Source organism: Silurus meridionalis, chromosome 4 (assembly GCF_014805685.1).
Source record: "Silurus meridionalis isolate SWU-2019-XX chromosome 4, ASM1480568v1, whole genome shotgun sequence".
NCBI classification, from domain to species: Eukaryota; Metazoa; Chordata; class Actinopteri; order Siluriformes; family Siluridae; genus Silurus; species Silurus meridionalis.
Window position 1 is genome coordinate 29087985 of NC_060887.1, and position 23896 is coordinate 29111880.

A 23896-nucleotide genomic window follows, 5' to 3' on the forward strand; every position below is an offset into this window, starting at 1 on the left:
TACAAATAAATGTCTTTTTTAAGTTCTGTAGTCAAACACATTTTTTAGATCTTTTGAAGCAGATTTCTCTGCCCTAGAAGCTGATTCAGCATGTTCACGTTTTCACTTTCAGCATGTGTAATTCAATAAGACACTGCAGTGCACAGCAGCTAATGTTCAAGCAGAGTGCAAGGGAGTTCTGCCTACCCCACCAACACACACACACACACACACACACACACACTGCAGTCATATAGTTTAATAGCACAATGCTATACTAGGATACCTACTAGCATTTATTTATAATAAGTGTGTGTGTGTGTGTGTATGGTCACGCAGGGTGTATTCCGGCATATATTTCTGGGTGCCTGCCAAGTGTTCCTGAGCTCCGAATCCACTGCAGCACCACCCAGGAAAAAGCTGACTGTGTAAATGAATCACCTGTACTTAGGAAACCATACACTTCAGTTTGTTCATAGTCTATGGACACTATATCATAAAGAGTATAATAATAATAATAATGATGAAGAAGATGATAGTCTTTTACGCAAAGGTAAAATCATATGCAAATATAATATCACAGTAATGGTTAAAATGTGTGATGTAAAATTCAACACGTCTGGGTTCAACTGTTTAAAACCATTGACTGGAGCCACACACTTCTATACCCATAAAGCTTAGACATACAGTATATAATAAAAAAATCGAAGCAATATCCTATATCTCAGCGCCCAGTATTTGCTGGCCTAAACTCTATTAGAATCACTACATTATATTTTATTTCTTTTTGTACATGAATATGTATTAAATTATTCCTAATAGTCTATTCTCATTTCATAGTGTTTCTTTTGGATGCATGCTTCTAGGAGCTGCGCGACTAAGTGTGAGTTTAGGTTAGAATGTCTATCCAGTCAAATTTCAGCACTCACATCATGCGTGTGGGTGTCTGTAGTTTAAAATGCATGTTGCTCAAAGCTGTTGGTTTAACCAATCAGATTTCATGCTGGCAACAAGCTTTTTATTGTCATTTCAACCATATATATAGCTGACGCAGTACACAGTGAAATTAAACAACGATCCTCCAGAACCCTGATGCTACATACAACAACATAAACAACAATCACTGAAACAGAAAAACACAGGGCCAAGGACTAATACGTGTCCTCGCCACATAAAGTGCATGTGTGCAACCTGGTGCAAACAGTGCAAAGACAAGACAAGACAGTGCAAGACAATACACAGAACACAAAATAGCTCCGCCAGTAAACATGTTATAACGAGACAGTGAACAGTAGCAAAAATGTAAACAAAATATTGCAAACAAAATATTCTTCAGAGGCTTTTTAGCAGGTGTACAATAATGTCGGTATTTTCACGTTCATTGATTTTATGGTACAGAGCGCAATAGTCAGAACTCACCATCCGCATCTGTAGCAAACTGTACAAGATTAAATACTGTATATTCATGTGGATTTAATAGCTGTATACTGTATTTGCTTTCCATTGATTTGAAGAAATTGATTTGGGAGCAGATATAATTACAAGAAAATTTTCAAGAAAGGCTTTTTAAGAAAAGCTGGACATGGTGAGGAAGGGTTAGCCAAAACAATATAAAACTGTTGTTAATATTTTTCATGAACCATTTATATATTTATGCTGGGGTTTTTTCCCATTAGGTTTGCACAAAAACACAATTTGCCTTCATTTCAAATCACCAGGAAAACTGTAATGCATAAAAAATGTACAAAAATGTACACAATGAATTAATATAAATACTAAACATACACATTATTTTATACAACTTTATAACCACTTTAGCGCTGTAAAGCTGATTTATGATTGTACATTTTAAAAAACACTATACAAATAAAAATAAATTGAATTATTAATATTAATATTGATGCTTCTGCTAGAGATGAATTATCTGGGCGGTGCAGCTAGTTTTTGTCTGCATGTCAGGACCATACAAATTTGTGTGTCTTGTATTAGAGCAGTTACAATTTGGTGCTTTAAATACAATTCTCTCATACTGACCACTGTATGTTCAACATGGCACCTCATGGTAAAGAGTTCTTTAAGGAATTGAGAATTAGATTGTTGATGGCGTAGGCTTTAAGATCTGAAACAAGTGCAGTGCAGTGGCCAGGGTCATACAGAGGTTTTCAAGACGGGTTCCACTCTGAACAGGCCTCGCAAGGGTCCATCAAAGAAGTTGAGTCCTTGTTCTGTGCGTCAGGTGCAAAAACTGGCTGTAAAAAACAGATGCATGAGTCCTGCAGCATTGCTTTAGAGGTTGTTGAAGCTGAAGGTCTGCTTGTCAGTGCTCAGATCCTACTCCACACACAACAACAAGTCGGTTTGCATGACTGTCGTCCCAGAGGGAGTCTCTTCTGAAGCTGGCTCACAGGAAAGCCCACAAACAGTTTGCTGAAGACAACCTGTCCAAGAGCATGAATTACTGGAACCATGTCCTGTGGTCTGATGAGACTAAGATAATCTTGTTTGGCTCAGATGGTGTCCAGCATGTGTGGCGACGCCCTGGTGAGGAGAACCAAGAAAATTGTGTCTTGCCTACAGTCAAGCATGGTGACGTAGCATCATGGTCTGGGGCTGCATGAGTGATGCTGGTACTGGGGAGCTCCGGTTCATCTAGGGAAACATGGATTCCAACATGTACTGTGACATTCTGAAGCAGAACACACTGTCCTCCCTTCAGAAACTGGGCTAAACAGCAGTTTTCCAACATAATAACGACCCCAAACACATACCCAAAATTAATAAATAAAGACACCAGTAAGATGACAACTGCCTTACTGAGGAAGGTGAAGGTGATGGAGTGGCCAAGTATGTTTTCAGACCTCAACCCTTTTCAGCACCTGTGGGGCATCACTAAGTGGAAGGTAAACATCCGGCAGCTCCTCATTAGGGGACTGGAAGACTGGAAGACCTGTGCATTTGGTACCTGGGCCTTCAGTTGGGACTTTCCCCCGACCTTATCCACCTCTTAATACCACCACTATCACGTCGCAATTATAGAAACCATTAATACAATACAAACACGCATAGGCATTACAGAGAATTTCACATATGGAGCGTGAATACCATTTTACTAAAGCAAGCTCCAAACCTCTACACTACAACCGCAACTGTGCCACCTACATCACCTGGAGCAGTTCAGCATCAATATTTGTCTAATAACTTTACAAAAACATAAAAATGTAAAAAAAAATACAATCTACTCACCAGAGATGCATATTCATAATTTGCACCGCTCCTCAGAGGCTGTAATCCAGTGGTACCGCTCGTATTCACTGGTCTGGAAGTGGAGAACAAACCCTTTCCTGGGCTGAGACAAGCTAGCTAGCTTCAGGGTTGGCCGACCTCCTCACGATGTCTAGCTTTTCTTGAAAATTGATTTTTAAGTATATCCGAGACCTAATAAATTTCTCTTCCTCGATAGGCGTAAAAAAAGTCTAACTCAGATGTATTAATGTGTGCCGCGCTACACACGTTTTTTGCTAGTCGAACTTGGCTGTAACATTTTCTCTCTGACCAACCAATCAGAGGACGGAAAAATGCTGACGCTATTCTAGGCCAGCTAGCTGCCTTGTGAGGCGAATATAAAATCTGATTGGTTAAAGAAACAGAGCTATTTCTTAAGGAGACTGAGGTAAAAAGGCCAGCAGTACAGACTTTGAAGGCCCTGGGCAGATTAGATTGACATGGCAGCACATAGAGGCTGAAATCTGATTGAACAAATAAGATCTAACATCTTTACACATACTGGAAGCAGTGCAGTCAAGAAAAATGCTACGAAATGAAGTGAATAAACTGTTGGGAATAAATTAATACAATTTCATAGAACAAATAATAGAATTTAGGTTGTAAATGTAGGTCAGTGCTTCTGATAGTGTTTAGGCCAGCAGAGAAGGCTTTGCTGGCCCTGACCCCCCACCACTGTGAGATACTGTATATACAGCTCTGAAAAAATATCCAATGGTTATTAAAGAAATTAATTATATATTTTTAGGAACATTTCTGTTCTATTCTATAAACTACTGACACATTTCTCCCAAGTACCAAATAAACATGTTGTCATTCAGAGAATAATTGCAGTAAAAGACAAATGGTCAAAATAACAAAGAAGATGCAGTGTTTTTAGACCCCATATCATGCAAAGAAAACAAGTTCATATTCATTCAAATATTGCTTTGGAGGAATAAACCTAAATTTTTAATCACAGTTTTCATGTGTTTTGACATGCTCTCCACCAACCTTTCACATTGCTGTTGGATGACTTTATGTCAATCCTTGCACAAAAATTCAAGAAGCTAGGCTTTTTTTAAAAGGCTTGTGACCATCAATTATCTTCTTGATCACATTACAGAGGTTTTTAGTATTGTTCAGGTGTGAAGATTAGCCTGGCTGTAACAGGGTGCTGATCTGGTGGTCTTTCATCCACACTTTGATTGACCTAGCTGTGTGGCCTGGAGCATTGTCCTGCTGGATAAAAACACTCTTCAGAGTTGGTGAACATTGTCAGAGCAGAAGGAAGCAAGTTTTCCTCCATGACAACCTTGTAGGTAGCTAGATCCATGCGCCTTTCACAAAGATGAAAGAGCTCTGTTCCAGCCTTGCTAAAGCTTCCCCAGATCATCACTGATCCTCCACCAAATTTTACAGTGGGTGCAAGACATTGTGGCTTGTAGGCCTTTCAAGGTCTTTGTTTAACCATGAGGCGATCAGGTATTGGGCAAAGCTGAAAATTGGACTCATCAGAGAAGAAGCCCTCACTCCAATCTTCTACAATCCAATTTTTATAGTCTTTTGCAAACCTTTTGCTTTTCATTGAAGAAGGGCTTTTTTATTTTATAGTTTCAAACTGTCTTAACCACGCACTTCACCCCAACTGCCATTTGCCATTCTTTTTTTATTTTTGGTCATTTGATGTCATCCTACTGTTCTTAAGTGACACTAGAATAATGTGGTCATCATCTCTGTTAACTTACTGTATCCCTCTGCCAGTAAATTGAACCCTTCTTTTTCTCACTTTTTTGGAATGGCAATTAGTTTTTATTTGATTTCAGTTACATTTAAGGTGCTACTACTAGCACTGTTTTTGCTTCCAGCTGGTTCTATTGCAAGAGGATAATGATCACCACAGCAGTGTTTTTTGTACTTTTCCTCATTAAATAAGATTTGATCGAGGTAATCAACTATTCAGTGCTTCATTAAGCAGAATGAGGTGTGCCTGTGTTGGAATAAAACATTTGGAGTGGTCTCTTAATTTGTTTCATAGCTGTAAATGTATAAATGTATAAGCATATTTTTTTAGTGATCAGTGTATTACAATAATGAGTGTAGAAAAAAGCACGTTATCATTTCCTTCAACACACAAACAAACAAGCAAATCAATAAAAATATCTCGAAATACCTTGCACCTGCATGTTCCTGCACCTGTCCAGGTTACAACTGTAATGCATACAGAACAAAGACAACGAGAGAGGAAAGGTCAAGGTAGAGCTTTGAGCTTTTCTCTTTCTACTTTTGTTAACACCTTTTTACCATCCCACCACCTGGTTTCCACGGTTACACTGGCACAATCCGCAAGCAATAGCATATAGGATTCAGTATCCTCACACCGTGAACTGAACGCTGTAAAGAGAAGTGTGGCCTATGCTAACGGCACAACGTCAAGCGAAGCAAAATCTATTGTTGATCTGCTCTGAGCCAAATCTCCAGAATCAGCAGAGGTAAGCGTGAACAGAAAACGTCCACCACAGCAAAAGCCATAATCTTTCCATTGTGGAGCCTTTGTTGGGCAAACATCGCGATACAGTTACACACACGGCCACCCGTATATATTGCGGTGTCCAAAAGTTTTACTGTCACACTTTCATACGTGTGGGTCAGGTTGGACAATCTCCATTGGAAATATGTCACAGTATTCTGGAAAGGTAAGCATCCAGGCCAATCAGGAGCACATACATCATCACATGTCATGGGAATACAGTCTCATTCAGCATCCTAATGCACTGACTGATGGAAATCTGTGAATTTGGTATTGATTGAATGGGTCCTGAAATGACTGACACTTTTCACGTCATCATTGCACCTAAATTGAACATAATTTCAGACAAATTGATATTTCATTGTGTTTTGATGCTAGCTTCTAATGATTTTTCTATTAAGGAGATTAACAAAATGTAAAATATCGAGTTTATGAATATGTTTTTCTGATTGCTGTGGCAAGACTTTTGCATCCTTGAGCATTTTCCAGGTGTTACTGGAGCAAAACTGCATTCTTCACATCTGCAGATGCAGCTAAATAACTTCTAAAGCAAAAACACACAAAAAAATCCCTAGCAACAACTGTGCAATAAAGATATGGTCCGGCAATCAGGATGTAAAATACGGATCTGTCCAAATCCACTATAAACGAAATTTTCTGTTTACTGTTCCCTCCTTGATGATGATATTTAAACCCACACTACCTGCTGCTCCTTCCCCATAGATAGTGTTTTACGAGGGAAGATGCTTCACTGGCAGGAAGCTGGAGGTGTTTGGAGACTGCGATAACTTCCAGGACCGTGGCTTTATGAACAGGGTGAACTCAATCCGTGTGGAGAGCGGAGCTTGGACCTGCTACGACCACCCTGACTTTAAGGGCCAGCAGTACATCCTGGAGCGTGGAGAGTACCCGGAGTTCCAGCGCTGGAACTCCCACAATGATCACATGGGCTCCTGCAGGACTGTCAGGATGGTAAGAAATTCACCTGACTATCCAGACAGAGTAACTGTACCTTTCACATCATAAAAAAAGAATGAAAAAATTTGTAACCTTGAATTAAAATCCTCATTTAAAGCAAAACCAGCTGGTATTAATCCATGTCCTTTTAGAAGAATTCAGGTGAAGGAGGATGTATGATGTATGTTTCTGTTCTACAGCATGGAGAGCACTACAGGATCGAGCTGTACGATGGAAGCAACTACTCAGGTCACTGTATGGAGCTTTGTGAAGACTGTCCCTTCCTGCAGAGCTGTGGCTATGGCAGGCCCTGTGTCAACTCTGTAAGGGTGTTTGGAGATGGAGCGTAAGTGCCACACACAGTGAGAATCTCATCATCTTTTATATAACACTAAAAATGAGTAGAAAAACTATTCTTTTCATGGCATAAAATCTTTAAATAAGATGTAATTCACTGCATTCCACTACAGCCTAACCGCCAGATGAGACTGTAGTAAATCTCCCATGTTAAATAAAATAAATAATGGGAGCTGGAGATGAATTAATGATCAAACCCACCCCAACAGTTTCATTACGTTCATATTACAATTTGATACTCTGATAGAGGTGTTGTTACTAAGATATTTATGAGTTCTATATTAAAATTATAATGAAGCCATTAACATGCATGGAATCAATACAAATGGGAGTATGCAGTATCCAGTGTTACTGGACAGATACCAATCTAAATTTTAAAAGTTAAGTCTGAATAGCATTTCTGATAAAGCATTTCCTGGTGTAGGTCGAGCTCATGCAACGTTTCAGGAAACGCTTACATTTTAAAGATTATAATAATTAAAATATTGAATCGGCCAGAAATCCAATCAAACATTAGCTTCCTATGACATATGATATATGACAACATACAGAGCAAAACCGAAACATTTTGATACCATAAACGCCTCTTTTAGGCTTCTCTTTTACCACTTAAAACTTTAACCAGTAATCATTTATATTGCTCTCAGAATAATGTAGTTTGTACTAACATTCACTTTAAGAGAAATTTTTGTTTTATTTTTCATTTGCATGTTTTCATTTAACAAAACAGTTTATAACATTCTATGTTTTCTGGCTGAAGCTGGGTGATGTATGAGGAGCCTAACTTCCGTGGCCGCATGTACATCGTGGAGAGAGGAAACTACTGCAGCCACAATGAGTGGCAGGCCCAGACCCCCAACATCCAGTCCATCCGCAGAATCGTCAACTACTTCTAAACCTCCAACTCTCTTCTACAGCCCTTTCCACTCATGCCTCCTTCTGCCAGGCCACAGATTGTTACAATTCCCACTCATATAATGTAAAATAAATGACTGAGTATTATAACAAAAAGACAGTATTTCATTAAATGTGTCTGTCTCATTATGATGCATTCAATAAGACTAGATGAGCTTTTCCACGGTGGTACATAAACCACATTCCATCTGACTGCGATAACACTACTTAGCAGACTGAATAGACTCTAAGCTCAAACAACAAAATAAATCAAGAATATATAATTAAATCTTAAGTATCATTTTGAAATTTTAAATGCAATATAATAATGGTGACTCTTGAGAGACACGTTATAAATCACTAGTTTCATTAATGGTAAAAAGAATTTGAATGATTTTCAGAAGAACTGAAAAGTAATATCAATTCAAAGGATGGAAGAAAGAAGTAAGGAGTGCAAATCTAAATTTATTGCATGTTTAACAAAAATTGAACCAAGCTGAACAGTTTATAGAACACTGCATGATTAAAGACTGCTGAACACATGTTTAGAAGCATGAATTATTTCGACACAAAACTCAAATATCCTGCATTGTTGATCAATCAGTGATAAATCTAAAAATAACTACTAGAGACTTTATTGTAAAGAGCAATGCCTCATGCAAAAGTAAAAATCGCCTGTTTCAATTCATATAAACTAACACTGCACTTTTTCTTTAAAATTAAGTTATTACTGTAACAAACAAATCTAATGTGATAGAAAAAAAAAAGTAGTTGGGAAGTAAACCAATTAATGGCTGACTGCTCTAAAGATATCCTCACACACTAAATTAACCTCACACAACAATACGTAGGGGCAGCACTTCAGATGGATACTGCAGAGCTCTTCTCCAGATAAGATCTCATTAAAGCAATGAGCTCAGCCTCCTCCTCCAGATTCACATCCAGGTAATCCTCTTCATGTTGGGGGATGCATTCCAGAACCTCGTTCACAAGCTCACTGTCGGGTGGGCTCGTCCCGCATGCTGAACATGACAACAGTGTGTTTAATGCACAGTTTTAATCACATCTGTCTTGTTTTGTGGCTAATAAAACAAAATCGATTAAAAAAAAAAAATCTATTACTAAATTACAATTCATAAGAAATTAATTGGAAGGGTCTCGATTTTCTGAAATAACACAGTTATTGTTTGCTCTTTCAAGCTGAATGGAATGTAGATGCTGTTGATTTTGCTTCATACAGTTATCATATAAGTGTTCAGTAATTCATTGATGTAGATGTTTATTTAAAGTGTCTAAATTATTAAGCGCACGGAAATTTTGATCTCTAATAATTGCACATATGCTACAGGTGTGAGAAAGAAGAACACACAAAAAAAAAAAAATCCACTGAAGTACTCTTAACAGCCTGTTGACTTTAAAAACTTTGTACATTCCTTCAACTGATAAATGCTCCTGACCTGTTAAGTCCTCTGAGGAAGTGCTTGGCTCGTCTGATGAGGAGGATGGAGCCGAGGACGGAGCTGAAGGGGGCCGAAGCACTGCGGGAATAATACCCTGGTTATCCAGGAGTAGCTGAATGGCCTGAGCTTGATCATCTTCAACCAAACTCAGAGCTACCTCCACTTCCTCCCTCTGGAAGCCGAAGGAAACAATCTACACTTGCACAAACACACAAGACATGATATATGCATAGTGTCCGCTTGAACAAAAATAAATAAAAACTGAACCAGACAGAAATGAGGACGTCAAAAGCCATTATTAAACAAACTTTAATCTTTTCTTCATTAGGTGCCCTTTACCTGATCCACTTTGGTCTGTCTGTCTGTGTCTGGCTGAGGGATCCTAGAGCTGCTGGCTTCACACAATCCAGCAGAATCTATGCGTTAAAAGGTATACAATCAGAAATCTTGTTCATTTTTAAGAAAAATGCCTTTATTTTAATAAATGCAGCAAAGAATTTAAGTTTGCTATGTTAATGATATAACATGCATGTCAGGTCATACCCTATACGCTTCATCTAAATCTCCATGGGCCTTATGGAGGGCATTGGCTGCTGATTTCTTGTTGTAGCCAAGCTCGACGAGGGTGTTGATGGCTTCCAGCCGCTGCCTTCTCTTATTTCTCTCCCTCTGCTTTATCTCCTCCCGCTCCTGTGAGAGTGCACCATAATTAGGCACTAGTTTACAGATAGCTTTCTTAACTCTAATGTGTACTGAATAGCAGTGGCCCATCATGCAGTAGATTTTAGTGCCAATAAATCCCAAGAAAGTGGTTTCATTTAGTTTATAAAACAATATTTGCTTAAGCAGTGCAGTGTTTTTTTTTTTGTTGTTGCTGCAAAATGTGTAAATGGTAAATTAAATTTTTGTTGTTCAAATAAATAATGCAGACAATAAACAGTGGTTTTAGTCAGATGTGTGCTGTTGAGGCACAATCTGACTTTTTCATGGAAATATGCACAAACGTTTTAGAATAAAAGCACTGTAAGAAGATATAATGAACATTTGATGTGGTATATTTGTCATGTATGAGGAATGGAAATTATAACAATATGTTTTTAAATCCGTATGCTATCTTTAAGCTATAGATTTGTTTTAATGGGAAGCCCTTAAATAGCATATGTGTGTGTGTGTGTGTGTGTGTGTGTGTGTGTGTGTGTGTGTGTGTGATCTCTGACAGCTCTTCTGAGAGTGATGTGCATCACAGCAGCCTCCACATTGCCTCTGCAGGCTCTCAGACCCAGGCGTGCATCTTGCTCTGTGAAGCCCATACTCAGCAGCTGGTTCATCTTCTCTTGATCCAGAGACAGCTGATTGTAGAGCTCCTCACTCTTCCAGAAAGAGGCAGAGACAATGTTCAGCACAGCTTCTCTAAGAAAAGTGGCTACCAAACATTATATCATGGGCAACAGTGTCTGAATAAAAAAAAATAATAATAAAAAATTACAAACTCACCTGCTTGAGTTTTGTAATCGCTTGATTCTCTTTGCCATCCAGGTACACCAGCAGACTCTGGAGAAGATACAGCCTGAGAAACAGAACCCCCTCTCCACCTGTATTCCCCTGACAATCAAGCAGGAATTACTACTAGTTAATTAAATCAAGGATGACATACACATTTTAGGAAACAATCCATATTACACTAAATACAGTTAACAGTAACATCAATCCCTCTTAAATCTTAAATGTGTTAAATATTTATCTAAAATGTTACATTCTGAACACCAGACTCCAATTTCACTACCTCCCAATACCCCTCCACCACCACCCCACCTCTATACAGCTTCACAAAATACCCCAAAATACTAAAGTTGGAAATGTCAATTGCACATAATTTGATAAATAAAAGACATAAAAGTCGCCCTAGTTACTTAATTCTTTACCAGAGAGTGGCAAAGACATTGATGGCTTCTTGGTCAAATAATGTTTGTTGCTCTATTATGCCCCCTAGTGGTAGAATAGAGCTGTTATTGAAAACGATTTTACTTCACTTAATGGGGCAAATTGGATCCAAATACTGTGCTGCAGGCCATATATCAGCCTGTACTAGAAAAACGTATATGCCCACTCGTCTGTTAAATCATTTGGAAATAAAAGAATTGGTAACTGTATTATTTAGAAAACAATTGATCACGATTATATAAATTAATAGTAGCGATGGGAAATGATAGGAATTACAATATTATATAAATAATGTTATTATAACTGCTCATAGTACTGTGACAATAATTAATCCATTCTGCGTTTTAAAGTTGTTTTTTAACCTAATTTGTATCAAATATATTTGTGCAGATCTGCTGATATATAATAAGATTCACCCTGTAGTGGGAAAAGACAAATAAAATCTTATAAACTCAATAAATATATTACAATTAATATACAATTAATAAATATATTTTTAATAACATAATGGGTAATTCTCCTACATATTCATGGCAAAACAATTTTTTTTCAAATTTTTTTATAAAGTCTGATAAAAGTAAAGGGGTCTGAATACTTTTGGAACTGTATGTTAAAATAATCAAAGATTAGGTTGAAAAGCATTATTAGTTGTAGCACTTTAAACTGTGCAGTGCTTCAGTTTACTAAATTCAGAATGCTGGCACTGTTGGTCTTTTCCTGTTGTACATTAAAGAGGATGAAGTGAAAAACCTTGATTTTCTGCAGTCTCGTCTGCCCTTCTCCATAGCATTTGAGGAAGCAATTCTCAGCTTGCTGCAGTCTCTGTTTGCAATCAGTCAAACAGGATAGTGCCTCCAGAGCTCGATAACACCACACAATGTCCAGCTGCAGCACTGCATAGTTATCCACCGTGGTCAAAAGCGCAGAATTACATTTTCTACATGTAAAACATTTCATTTGTCAATCATAAGTCAAATACAAGCTGGCTTTATTTTACTGTAACATAGCTGTAGTGAACAGTACCTGAACTCGTCTTCTGCTTGAAGAAGGTAAAAAAGAGCTTCGTTATATTCCTTCTGCTTCATTAAGGCTCTGCCTTTTCATGGAAGCCCATAGCAAGGATAAGTGCCTGAAACACCCCAAACACATAAAAAGTTAAAGCAGAATCGGCTTTAAATAACATATAGCGTACTAAAGTACCGTATTTTTCGGACTATAAGCCGCTACTTATTTCCCACGTTTTGAACCCCATCAGAAAATAATAAGGACATAATCCTCGTCTTGCACACACGCAGTAATAGCGGAAAAATGCAGTGCCAGGCTATTCCCAAAATACCGCTATGCTCCTATAGGAAGCACAACATATTTCACCTGTTACACAGTGTGTAACGTGTCTTTTTTTAAAGCCTGTGTAAAGTAAATTAGTTTCAGTGTAGACGGCTTATAGACAGGTGCGGCTTATTTATGTTCAAAATAAAAATCTTTGTAAAATTCAGTGGGGCTTATATATGGGTGCGCTTTATAGTCCGGAAATTACGGTAAAATAATGTATGTTTCTTTATAGGGTTCTAAAGTTACTGAACCTGGATAGATTACTGTCCTATTTAAACAGTTTGCCTTAAATCGTATTGCCAAATGTACTGTATATGTGTAGGGCACCAGAGAGAACATAGCACAGCAGGGACTCAGTCACCTTTTTCTTATCAAGTGGGATTTGGATGGGGTTGCCTTTCTGATCTGCAATCTCCAGAAATGGAGTTGTCATTGGATCCTCACTACCATCTGAAAAGTGCAGAGAAGCTGGGCATGTTAATGGAAAATTAAAATCATTAAAATCATTAAATTGCAAATGCATTCAAAGTGATAAGATTGACTTTTGTTGTAATTGAGTATAGAGAATTCAAAAACATTCTTACAATCATCACATTAGATTCTCTGTCTTCAATATGAACAGTGACATGAACAGTTACCAGTCAAACAGGCTTATAACTACAACCATATGACACCTACAACATTAATTTCACCACGACTGTACACTCCACATGACTCACTATGTATAAAGAGGGTGTACGATGTTGGTAGAAAACTCTTGGATGTGCAAGATCAAAAGCTCATGTACTCACCTCTTTCTGAGAGGATCTGAAAACCTTTTTGAACTCTTTGCACACTTTCTTCATTAGAACGCATCTTCTCCTCCACCTCCATTATCTCTTTTTTTATTTCTGGTTCACTTAACTTCAGCACCATGATTTTACTGTTGTTCTTTACATTCTGTTCATCTAGCCGCTTATCTGAAAAGGAGCACGTGGTGAAAATAATATTCTCAAAATATTCCCCAATTCTCACACATCAAAGTGAATATATATATATATATATATATATATATATATATATATATATATATATATATATATATATATATATATATATGTATGAGGTAAGTGAAATACACACCAGGAGACAGAACTTTCCCATTAACAATCAGCTTTATGTGTTTGAGTTCACATTCCTCTTTTATCCTAAAAAAAAAAAAAAAGGAAAATTAAAATAACGGGGAAATCAGGACTCAAAAATCTGGGCGATTGGTGCAATTGTATATAATGAAAAGAAAAAAGAAAGAAAGCTAGACTTACTTATTTATGAGATCCTGAGCAGTAATATCCAGTTTTGATTTTATGTTGTGTCTCCTTTTATGACCCTATGAGATGACACACAGGATATACTGTAAAATTTGGGTTGCCATTTCTAGTATAATACACTTTATGTTTGCAGCGCTCTAATGACCTTTTTAGGTAGAATGAAATCTAGATTTGCAATGTTTGTCTCCTTGAAAGTTTTGTTTCCGCTTCCTCTTCTCACAGCCTGTAATCTTATCTCCTCCAAAGCGGTCTCCATATCAGGCTGGGGGAATCCCAAAACTTGGGAATATTTCCCAGCGAGCTCCTAAAAACGAAAAAGTATAAAAGTGAGATGGTCATTAATAAAAAGTCAGTTGTACAGCTCTCCACAGTGATGGATTAGTCATAGAAAAGACAAATTATTCAGTTGTGTCATATTTCGAATTGTGTCTACATCCTTCGGGTTGTTCATCCGGTACATATTTTATAGAAGCAATTACAGTTTGTATTCCATTTATCACTTCACACGATGTGTCTGTCCCATCCATTAATGGAAAGAAACCACCTTAGGATTGATCAGATGTTATTTGTGTGCCAGTCTGTCATCAAAACTACCAAAAGAATTCCTGAAAATCACACTTGAGTAAAAGTACAGTAAAAGTACAGTAAAATGTACCTGCATTACATTACAAGTAAAAAGTCACTAATTCCAACATGACTTGAGTAGAAGTCTTAGAGTTTCTAGTTTGAACAGTACATGAGAATTTAAATGTAGGCTTAAAGATGCACAGGTCCTCGTCACCAAGACACATGTTACTGACAAGCCAAACACAGCTGATTTGTGAGGTTTTATTTCCTAAAATATAAACCAGTGGTCCCCAACCTTTTTTGCACCACGGACCGGATTAATGTCGGACAATATTTTCACGGACCGGCCTTTAACGTGTGGCGGATAAATACAACAAAATAAAATGATACGACCGGCATTAAAACTGGTATTTTCTAAATCTAATAAAAACGTGAATCCACTGTGTTGTTTTTTTTATTTTGCTCGCTTGGGGGTTTGAATTTAGCTGTAATGTATAATGTGTTAGCAGCCCCTTTAAGAAGGTGGCGGATGAAGGTAAGACATGTGACCGAGGCATCATGATATGCATCAAGAGTGACTCATAGACACATGTGGAGGAGAGAATTCGGTAATTTTCCAAAATAAATCATTATTTAGAATCAGATTATAAATAAAACGTAAATAATGTAAGTTGTGTATTGTTTCTGTGTGGCCCGGGACCAATTGACCCACAGACCGGTGCCGGTCTACGGCCCGGGGTTTGGGGACCACTGATATAAAATCACATTGTACACCTTAATACTGTATTAACCAACACATCAGAATCTTCAGTATGCACAAATAAAACAAAGAACAAACAAAAAGTAAAAAAAAAAAAAAAAAAAAGACTAAAAGTAAATAATAAGGCAACATTAAAAAGGTATTTCAGGTACCTTTTAATTAATAAATAAAAATGACAGTTTCATATCACAAAGCAGAAGAACCTTTATTATTATTCAATGGACAAATACAATTAAAGTAAATATCCCTTCTTCCGCAGAATAAATACGCCACGGCAGCAAAACGTAATATGTAATGGTCAGTTAATTAAAAAAGCAGAGTAGAAAATACATATATTGAATCATAAATGTAGTTGAGCCGAGAGTAAAAGTTGCACAGTTACTCAGTACAACTAAAAAAGTAGCCAAAGAAAACAGTAATGAAGTACATTCACTCAGATACTTTACACCACTGCAAAACAGTAACGACAGTAACGTGTTTAAACACATTAATCATTCACAGTAACAGAAACTTTCCAGTCAGTGGCAGAACAACCAATATACACAAATTGGTTCCTCTTTAATAAGTATTTAATCATGGTCAGGGTCATGATGGGACCATTCCCCGAGCACCAGGAGCCTGCTGTAGAACAGACAGACAGCATTGTGCCAGGCTCATGGATGTCATGAGGCAAGATGAAGATGCTGGTTCAAAGCTTTTTTTATGTGAGGTACACAGGCTGAGAGATTCAGTACTTCTTGTTGAATTGTCTCAGCTGGTGAGATGATGTTTTAACCAAAAAGGGTAAATTATAACAATCAACAACTGTACAATTATTGACAACATCTTGCTCAAAACAATAGGATGTACTGTAACCTATCAGCAAAAATATTCCTTTTGCATACAGATAAATCTGTATTGTATAGTCTGTTTTTGTCTTGTATAGTCCAAGCTGAATGTATAGTGTTATTTTTATATGTACTTTGAGAGTCAGTAACAACTGGAACCAAATTCCTTGTGTGTGTCAACACACTTTTGATTCTGATTAAAAAATATGTTACAGTAATATGTGTGTAGCATTTTATTGTGACATGGTGATATAGGCATTGGATGACCTCAACGCAACACTGTAGATGATATAGTTTCGAAGTAAACAACAAATCGACATGATCACTCTCTCTTAATCTCTCTTACCTGCATTTGCTCATGCCCAGCTTCACCAGTTTCTGTAGTATAAGGAGGAATCCAGAGCTGAATCGTTTCCTGTTTGAGCATTGCAATGATCCTCGTCTGAATGTCCTGCTCGGCCATTTTCCCCCACACTAAAGCTGTAATATCAGAGCACAATCACGTCTAAAGGCAAAGAGAAAATGAAAGGACTAGTAGAGCCAGTGCAGGGGGGTATTCCCCGTCTGCTCGAGCTAGCTCAATAACAAGCTTATATAACGCAGCGAAGTCACCGATATCCGAGATCTAAATATACCCGAGACATTCACAATTCATTCACTTGTTTAAAATCTGTGGATTATTTCCGTTGTCATTTCCACCCGTGTTACTCCTAAAGTTTATTGTATTATTCCTGTATGAGCTCCTGACCTCCCCGACTCCGAGTGCGTCATACAATGTTTACTTCCTGTATGTGAGAGCGTTGCGCATGCGCAGTTTTCCCCGCACCGGGGAGTTTAACGCAGGATTGCGCAGCACAAGTCAATCACGTGGCTTGGATCACGGAATAGCCTTTATTTGTCACGTATACATTACAGCACAGTGATATTTGTTCTTCGCATATACATATATATATGTATATATATATGGAGCACAGAGGGTTAAGGGCCTTTCTCAAGGGCCCAAAAGTGTCAGCTTGAGATACCAGGGCTTAACTTTTGCATAAAAACGCCATCTTGGTGGTAAAATAAATAAATAAAAAAGCCTGTAGTATTATAGAAACGATTGATGGAAAATGTAGCCAATGAGTACAGGATTCTAACGATATGTGGGAGGGGTTTATTTCTGTGACGTACCAGGAAGTGGATGCAGCTCTCTGTTTTGCATAAACAGCTGTTTCCAGCTCGTACTAACTGTTGCTTTGTTTACAAACAAAGAAAAAAATGGACAGACAAAAAAAGGTTGTTTAATCGGAGATTTGCACAAACCAATGATGTGGAAAATATTCTTGGGGGCGGAGTAACAACAGAGACCTGGAGATCTGCATGGAGATGGACAATCTGAGCCTATTTTATATCTTTGTTACAATATATCTTCCTTTACAGTTTTAGACGATTTTATACGTTTTATTGCACGTTTGTTTTTATAAGAGTAATGCTTAGAAAGTGTGTGTGTATTGTTGAGATTGAATGGCTGGACATCAATATGATTGGCCATGACTTTAAAACAACAGCTTTTCTGGCTACCTGGCCTTCAATATAAATGCCAACTCAATATCAATAGCCGAAGATGTATAACAATAGTGTTAACGTCAAGCCATTCATTTTACAAATGCACCTTTTTTTACTTAAGTGTTGAGAGTAGTAGCTTTTTGCAGTGTGTCCCTACACTGACCAGGCCAGTGATCAGGCATAGCATTATAACCAGGTGCTTAATATTGTTTTGGCCCCCCTTTTGCTGCCAAAACAGTCCTGACCCTTTCACTTCTTCAGCAATTTGAGCTTCAGTAGTTTGTCTGTTGGATTGGACAACATGGACCAGCCTTTATTCCACAACTAACACCCACTAACAAGTGCCATGATGAAGATTATCTGTTATTCACTCACCGATCATAATGTTATGCGTGGTCGGTTTATATAGACCATTTCAAGGAAGAAAACAATAATAAACGCATTGCGATGATTTTACGCATGTCTGGTCCTGAAGCATTTCCAGTGCCACCATTTTAAAGCATGGATTGTGAAAATAAAATGAGTAACACATACAGAACAATTGCAGTATTTATATAATTAAAAAACAGATGAAAACATTGATTTACCAGACCCCTTCAATCAGACAGGCAACAACTTTCACTCAGGACAATGCTTACCTAAAGTATGGTCTCCAGATGTGTATTATTAGCTTGTTGAGACCGAGGTAAAGTCTTATCAGTGTCTGGATGCCATCAATTATTCCTTAGCAACAAACAGCAGAATTTATATATATATATATATATATATATATATATATATATATATATATATATATATATATATATATATATACAGTACAGACCAAAAGTTTGGACACACCTTCTCATTGAAAGAGTTTTCTTTATTTTCATGACTATGAAAATTGTAGAGTCACACTGAAGGCATCAAGGGCTATTTGACCAAGAAGGAGAGTGATGGGGTGCTGCGCCAGATGACCTGGCCTCCACAGTCACCGGACCTGAACCCAATCGAGATGGTTTAGGGGTGAGCTGGACTGCAGAGTGAAGGCAAAAGGGCCAACAAGTGCCAAGCATCTCGGGAACTCCTTCAAGACTGTTGGAAGACCATTTCAGGTGACTACCTCTTGAAGCTCATCAAGAGAATGCCAAGAGTGTGCAAAGCAGTAATCAAAGCAAAAGGTGGCTACTTTGAAGAACCTAGAATATGACATTTTTCAGTTGTTTCACACTTTTTTGTTATGTATATAATTCCATATATAATTCCACGTGTTAATTCATAGTTTTGATGCCTTCAGTGTGAATCTACAATTTTCATAGTCATGAAAATAAAGAAAACTCTTTGAATGACAAGGTGTGTCCAAACTTTTGGTCTGTACTGTATATATTATACTATATAGGCTATAACTTGAGCTACAGTAGCTCATTTGTTGCGTGCATCAATATCAATTGGCCATCCAGGACTCTGTCACTGGTTCACCGCTGTTCCTTCCTTTGACCACTTTTGATAAATACTGTATGTATGTAGGTACTGTATGTATGTAGGTGTGTTACTTTGCCTTCAAATGATCTAGAAGTCATGCAAATGACTAAACATAATCAGATTTTAAAGTCTATTAATATGCAAATTCCAATCTGTGGGATTTGTATGTCACATGAATTCAGATTGAGGTCCCATAAAGTCAATATGAGTATTAATCTGGTCAAAAAGTCTCTAAATTATCAAATTCCAGAGTAACGTTTGATATTTTTGGACATTTTATTCGGCTGAAATATGCTACAGTACAGTCTTTGTCTATGGAGAAGTTACTATTTAAAACAAGCACAATCTAACAATTTGTTTTGTTCATATTCTGTCACAGTCTGTCTGAGCGTTAAAGGCTTAAACTTGTATTGTTAAGCATTTGATTATTTGCCTAAAACAAAAAAAAAAGGTGTTAAAACCATCTAATTTAAAAAGAAAATAATTATAATTGCAGATCTGTTAAACATACAAAATACACTACTGGACTGGCCTTTCCATAACTTTATTGTATATGTTGACATTGTGAGCTTAAGCAAGGCAGCTCTGTAAAACCTTTACTACAGTGGGATAATATGAACTGCTTTGAGGTGAAAAAATAAAAAGGTAGGAGTTTTCACATTTTCACAGCGAACGCATAGCCTTAATTCAACTCTTTATTCAAAACAGGACCTATCAAAAGGTAATGATTTTGCCAGCATAATATCCAGATTTGCCTTCATTAAGAGACAGAGGCAGGAAAATACTGACAGAGTGCACTTGACTGAAAGACAAGCTGACTGAGAAAACTAAAACACACACGAAATGAAGAAATGAATAAACAGAACAAATTCTTTAAAAAAAAAAAAAAAAAGATTGTAATCAGACCATTACTACAGAAATAAATAGATCACTAATGAAACCCAGAATTAGCACATTTAGATGATTTGATCATTTTAACCATTTTGATGAATGCATGTAAGAAGATTCCATTTTATTGCTGCTGGTAAACTGTTGAAAAAATGTATTTTTGGAAAAAAGAATGGCAGCAACATTTTTTAGCATTTACATTACAGTCTTTTTTGCATTTACATGTTTTCAGAATGAAGAGTAAAGCCCAAGCCTACGTGCTGCCTCAGACTTCTTTGGACATTTGAGCTGGGGGAAGGGATAGTATGAACTCACAGGTGTATGAGAGGACCGGTAGCTCCCACAACTCGACTGTCTGGCAACCACTGCAGGAGCAGAGAACTTCCTGAAGCCCTCAGATTCACAATCCTCCTGCATTTTGCTGCATACATGATTTCTATTTTCATAACCTTCACAGTCCTCAGATAACAAATCACTTAAATCTGTGACCTCCACACTGTGCACAGTGATATCTGTTGAGGTTGAGTCTCCAGTGCTGTTTTTATGGTTGCTTGGTTGAAACCGATTGGTGTCAGGAATCGAGCAGGCCCTGCGGTACAGTCCCAGGTGTGTGCGCCACGTGGCGTTGTCTAGATCCCTTACAAAGTCAAACTGAGTTTCTTGGACAGATGCCTGCCTCATAAGGGGGTGTCGAGCCTGTCGCATGGGAACCACGTTGACCAGAGATTTGCCAGCGATCTCCTCATTGGTGGATGCAGCTGGATTGAAAAATAGGTCATAGAAAGATATTATGGTTAAAGATCACACAATAACAAGAAATTGTCCCCGACCTAGAATATACAGGAGTGCAAGTTTGCATAACATTCTTAAAGTCAATGAAAATGCATTTAAAGGATTTGAAGATTAGTTTCAGTAAAACAAAGTCAATTGTTCATAATTGTGTGTATTTTAATATTAAAAGTACACCCATGAATTCAATGTTTTGTTGTTTGCACTTTTTATGCTTTCTAATTAATTATTTACTACATAACTAACATTTTTTACTTGACCATTCAGACTCAACTGATAATGTTTTATCTGCAGCGAAATGTATTTTTATATATTATATATATATATATATATATATATATATATATATATATATATATATATATATATATATATATATATATAAATACACATAACTGGTATTTATTGCAACACTGTACATACAGTGATGGAAAAATTACACACCTGTTAATATAGCAGGCTTTTTAATGTCAAGAGAAAATCACATCAAATCTTTTTCCACTTTTAATTTCATATACAGTAGCAACCTTCAGAATTCAAGTTAAAAAACAAATAGGAACAATTAGGGAAAAGAAAAAGGGAGAAACGTTTCCAAAACCATCCAGAAATGGTTAAATCACAGTCAAAGTCATGTTTAGAAGTAATTATCTAAACACATGATCATCAGCATTATTATAAGTAACCGCAAATAAACATTGGTTTATTTGGTTGCTGTAGGATATTCTTTGCATCTTGGTGTCAACCAATTCCTGGAGCCACAATCCAGAAAGAGCTTACCAAGCATGTATGAGATCTCATTGTTGAAAAAAAACGGGAAAAAAAAAAAAAACACATCATATGAAGCATGGAACACTGAAGGCCATTGTTAACAAATGGGGAAAATGAGACACCACAGTGACATTACAGAACTGATAAACATTATTCAAGGATGTGGCAAAGATACAAATATGAAACCTACATCAGCATTTAAGAAGCTGCAAAAATATGAGTACTGGTAAACCCATAAAGCCACATTCTAAATTCTAGTGGAAAGCTTTTCCAGAAGAGTAGAGACTGCTTCTCTTCATCTGGAACTGGTGCTCTACTTAAGCCATGTAACGTTCCAAATACCAACCTATTTTGTCAATAACCTGCAGGCCTCTGTTTGATATATGAAGATGTAGACCAATTTTACGTTTCAGCACAATAACGACCCAAAGCATGAACCCAGAGTCAACAAAGAAGAAATAACTCCATCAAAACCCAGATCTGAATTCTATTTAAAACATAGGAAATGATATGAAGGGAATGTACACAGAAGATCCCCTCAAAGTATTCTAAGTTGGTATTCACCTAGAGCTGTAACAAAGCAACCAATTATTATTGTTCTTTTTTTATTTCCTAAAATATTTCCACAAAGGCAAAAGAAAATCTGCCATGATGCATCTTGATTTGAACACAAACCCTGCAATTTGAACAGAGGTGCATTTCTATCTACAGTATTGCCTATTGCTTATCTTCCCTGCTGAAAAACAAACTTTCAGAGCTCTCAAAGAATGGATTCAATTGCTATAATGGAAATTGTATTGGCTTTCAGGAAAACAATAATGGCCCCTGTAGGTCTCTACTTGTAAATTATTGCTTTCTATTTTCCATTAAGGACCAAAAAAACACCTTTGGCAACTTGTAGGTCACATTTTGGTATCTACTAAACACCAATGGGGACCATTAAAATATTATTAAGCATTTAGACTCCAATAAGTTTCTATATTGGTTATTGTGGGTCGATGACAATGATTTAGTGACATGACAATGTTTATTTTTGTATAAATTTTTTTTATAAATGTTTTGTGCATATAGTATCTGCGTCAAAAATTAAATAAAAAATGAGAGATTTCTCCGACAGTACATTCATATTTGATCCTTAACTACAAACAATACATTCCTCTAAATGTGTCATTTTTGTTCATTACGCCATTAAAAAAAATGGAGGCCATTGGACAGGAGTTGAAGAACTGCCCAATTTTTTTCCTGACATGTGATGAAGTGATCTGTAAGCGCGTGGCAAATACACCAGGCAGGAACAACTTCAGGAATTTCTTAAGAAATGTTTTGGACGCCATTACAGATCTAAAAAAACCTTCCTGACTTCAAAGCAGACTTCAAATACTTCAAAGCAGACTTCAAATCTTTAGCCTTTGATGGATAAAACGTATACAGATTATATAGATTATATAATCCATTGATTTTTATCAGAACCTTTAAATCTATGGACACTATTAGTATGGGATTGAACCGGATTGCATACTGGGTGGAAAGATCCGGTTGTTAATTTCAGGTATTATTTGTATAAGAAAAGCTTTCAAAATATCTTCGATGTATAAAACAATAATATTGATGCATAAAAGAAAATGACTTCGCACCTGCTGTGGCGCAACAGAAAGTTATAAGCAAGTTCAGTAGCAGGAAGCTGGGAATCCTCTCTCTCCTTCTTTCCCTAGAAATATTTGTAGTAAAACCTTTTACCTTTTGCAAAACAGATCACCCTGGTTTCGCGTTTCTGCTTCTCCCTGATGGAGTTGTACTGCTCTTTTAAAAGCGCTATATCCATGTTTGTCGGGACGCAAGTTGTGTCGGTGGGTTCCTCCTCCTCGCTGCTCGTCTCCTGTCTGAACTGTGCCGACTTGAGGAGCTGATCACACGGACATGGCCAGTGAGGGCAGCACGCAGACGCCATCCTGCCCCCCTGCAGTCTACATTCATCTAATTGCTTCAGATCCACAGGCAATTCGCACACAACTCAGCCACAAGCCTGATTTTGCCCTCTGTGTGAGAATGGATCCAGATAGAGGTACAGTGTGCACACTGGCACTAAGGCTGTGCAAATAAACTGGCAAATAAAGGAGGGCAATTAAAGGTTGCATTTTATTTAACAGTATTAAGAAGAAACCAACTGCTTGCAATTCATCACCAGTTGTTGGACTGTGACAAGTCCCTCCACCCTGACAAAAAACTATATGCTTTTACTGACGTATTTGTGATGTGTTCAGTCATTCTGC

The 23896-nt window shown here is 37.2% G+C and overlaps 3 protein-coding genes across 3 annotated transcripts; 1 reads left to right on the plus strand and 2 right to left on the minus strand.

Moving 5' to 3' along the window:
* The first annotated feature begins 5893 nt into the window (after window positions 1-5893).
* On the plus strand, window positions 5894-8305 carry crygn2 (crystallin, gamma N2). Its single transcript, XM_046848078.1, has 4 exons — window positions 5894-5936; window positions 6494-6742; window positions 6928-7073; window positions 7845-8305. The coding sequence occupies exons 1-4, from the start codon at window positions 5916-5918 to the stop codon at window positions 7978-7980; spliced, it is 552 nt and encodes a 183-aa protein (XP_046704034.1). The 5' UTR covers window positions 5894-5915; the 3' UTR covers window positions 7981-8305.
* Window positions 8306-8423: 118 nt separating this feature from the next.
* Window positions 8424-16973, minus strand: nub1 (negative regulator of ubiquitin-like proteins 1). Its single transcript, XM_046848077.1, is given in 16 exon segments — window positions 8424-9000; window positions 9436-9631; window positions 9778-9842; window positions 9845-9854; window positions 9982-10128; window positions 10656-10808; window positions 10933-11040; window positions 12130-12316; window positions 12403-12481; window positions 12484-12508; window positions 13073-13161; window positions 13503-13670; window positions 13834-13898; window positions 14013-14077; window positions 14164-14322; window positions 16519-16973. Coding segments are annotated over 16 exon segments (1794 nt in total). The 5' UTR covers window positions 16636-16973; the 3' UTR covers window positions 8424-8839.
* A 2736-nt stretch (window positions 16974-19709) lies between these two features.
* Window positions 19710-23896, minus strand: LOC124383877 (TBC1 domain family member 30-like). Its single transcript, XM_046846222.1, has 2 exons — window positions 23364-23896; window positions 19710-20827 (listed from the first exon to the last, which is right to left on the minus strand). Exons 1-2 carry the CDS (start codon window positions 23572-23574, stop codon window positions 20298-20300), a joined length of 741 nt encoding a protein of 246 aa, XP_046702178.1. The 5' UTR covers window positions 23575-23896; the 3' UTR covers window positions 19710-20297.

Excerpts from the sequence above, each read along its gene's own strand:
- crygn2 (XM_046848078.1), top strand. The coding sequence starts at position 5,916 with ATGTCACAGTATTCTGGAAAG. Across the intron at positions 5,937-6,493 it reads TGTCACAGTATTCTGGAAAG|ATAGTGTTTTACGAGGGAAG; the intron begins GTAAGCATCCAG and ends CCTTCCCCATAG. Across the intron at positions 6,743-6,927 it reads CCTGCAGGACTGTCAGGATG|CATGGAGAGCACTACAGGAT; the intron begins GTAAGAAATTCA and ends TCTGTTCTACAG.
- LOC124383877 (XM_046846222.1), bottom strand. The coding sequence starts at position 23,574 with ATGGCGTCTGCGTGCTGCCCTCACTGGCCATGTCCGTGTGATCAGCTC. Across the intron at positions 20,828-23,363 it reads GGTGATCTGTTTTGCAAAAG|CTGCATCCACCAATGAGGAG; the intron begins GTAAAAGGTTTT and ends TTTTCAATCCAG.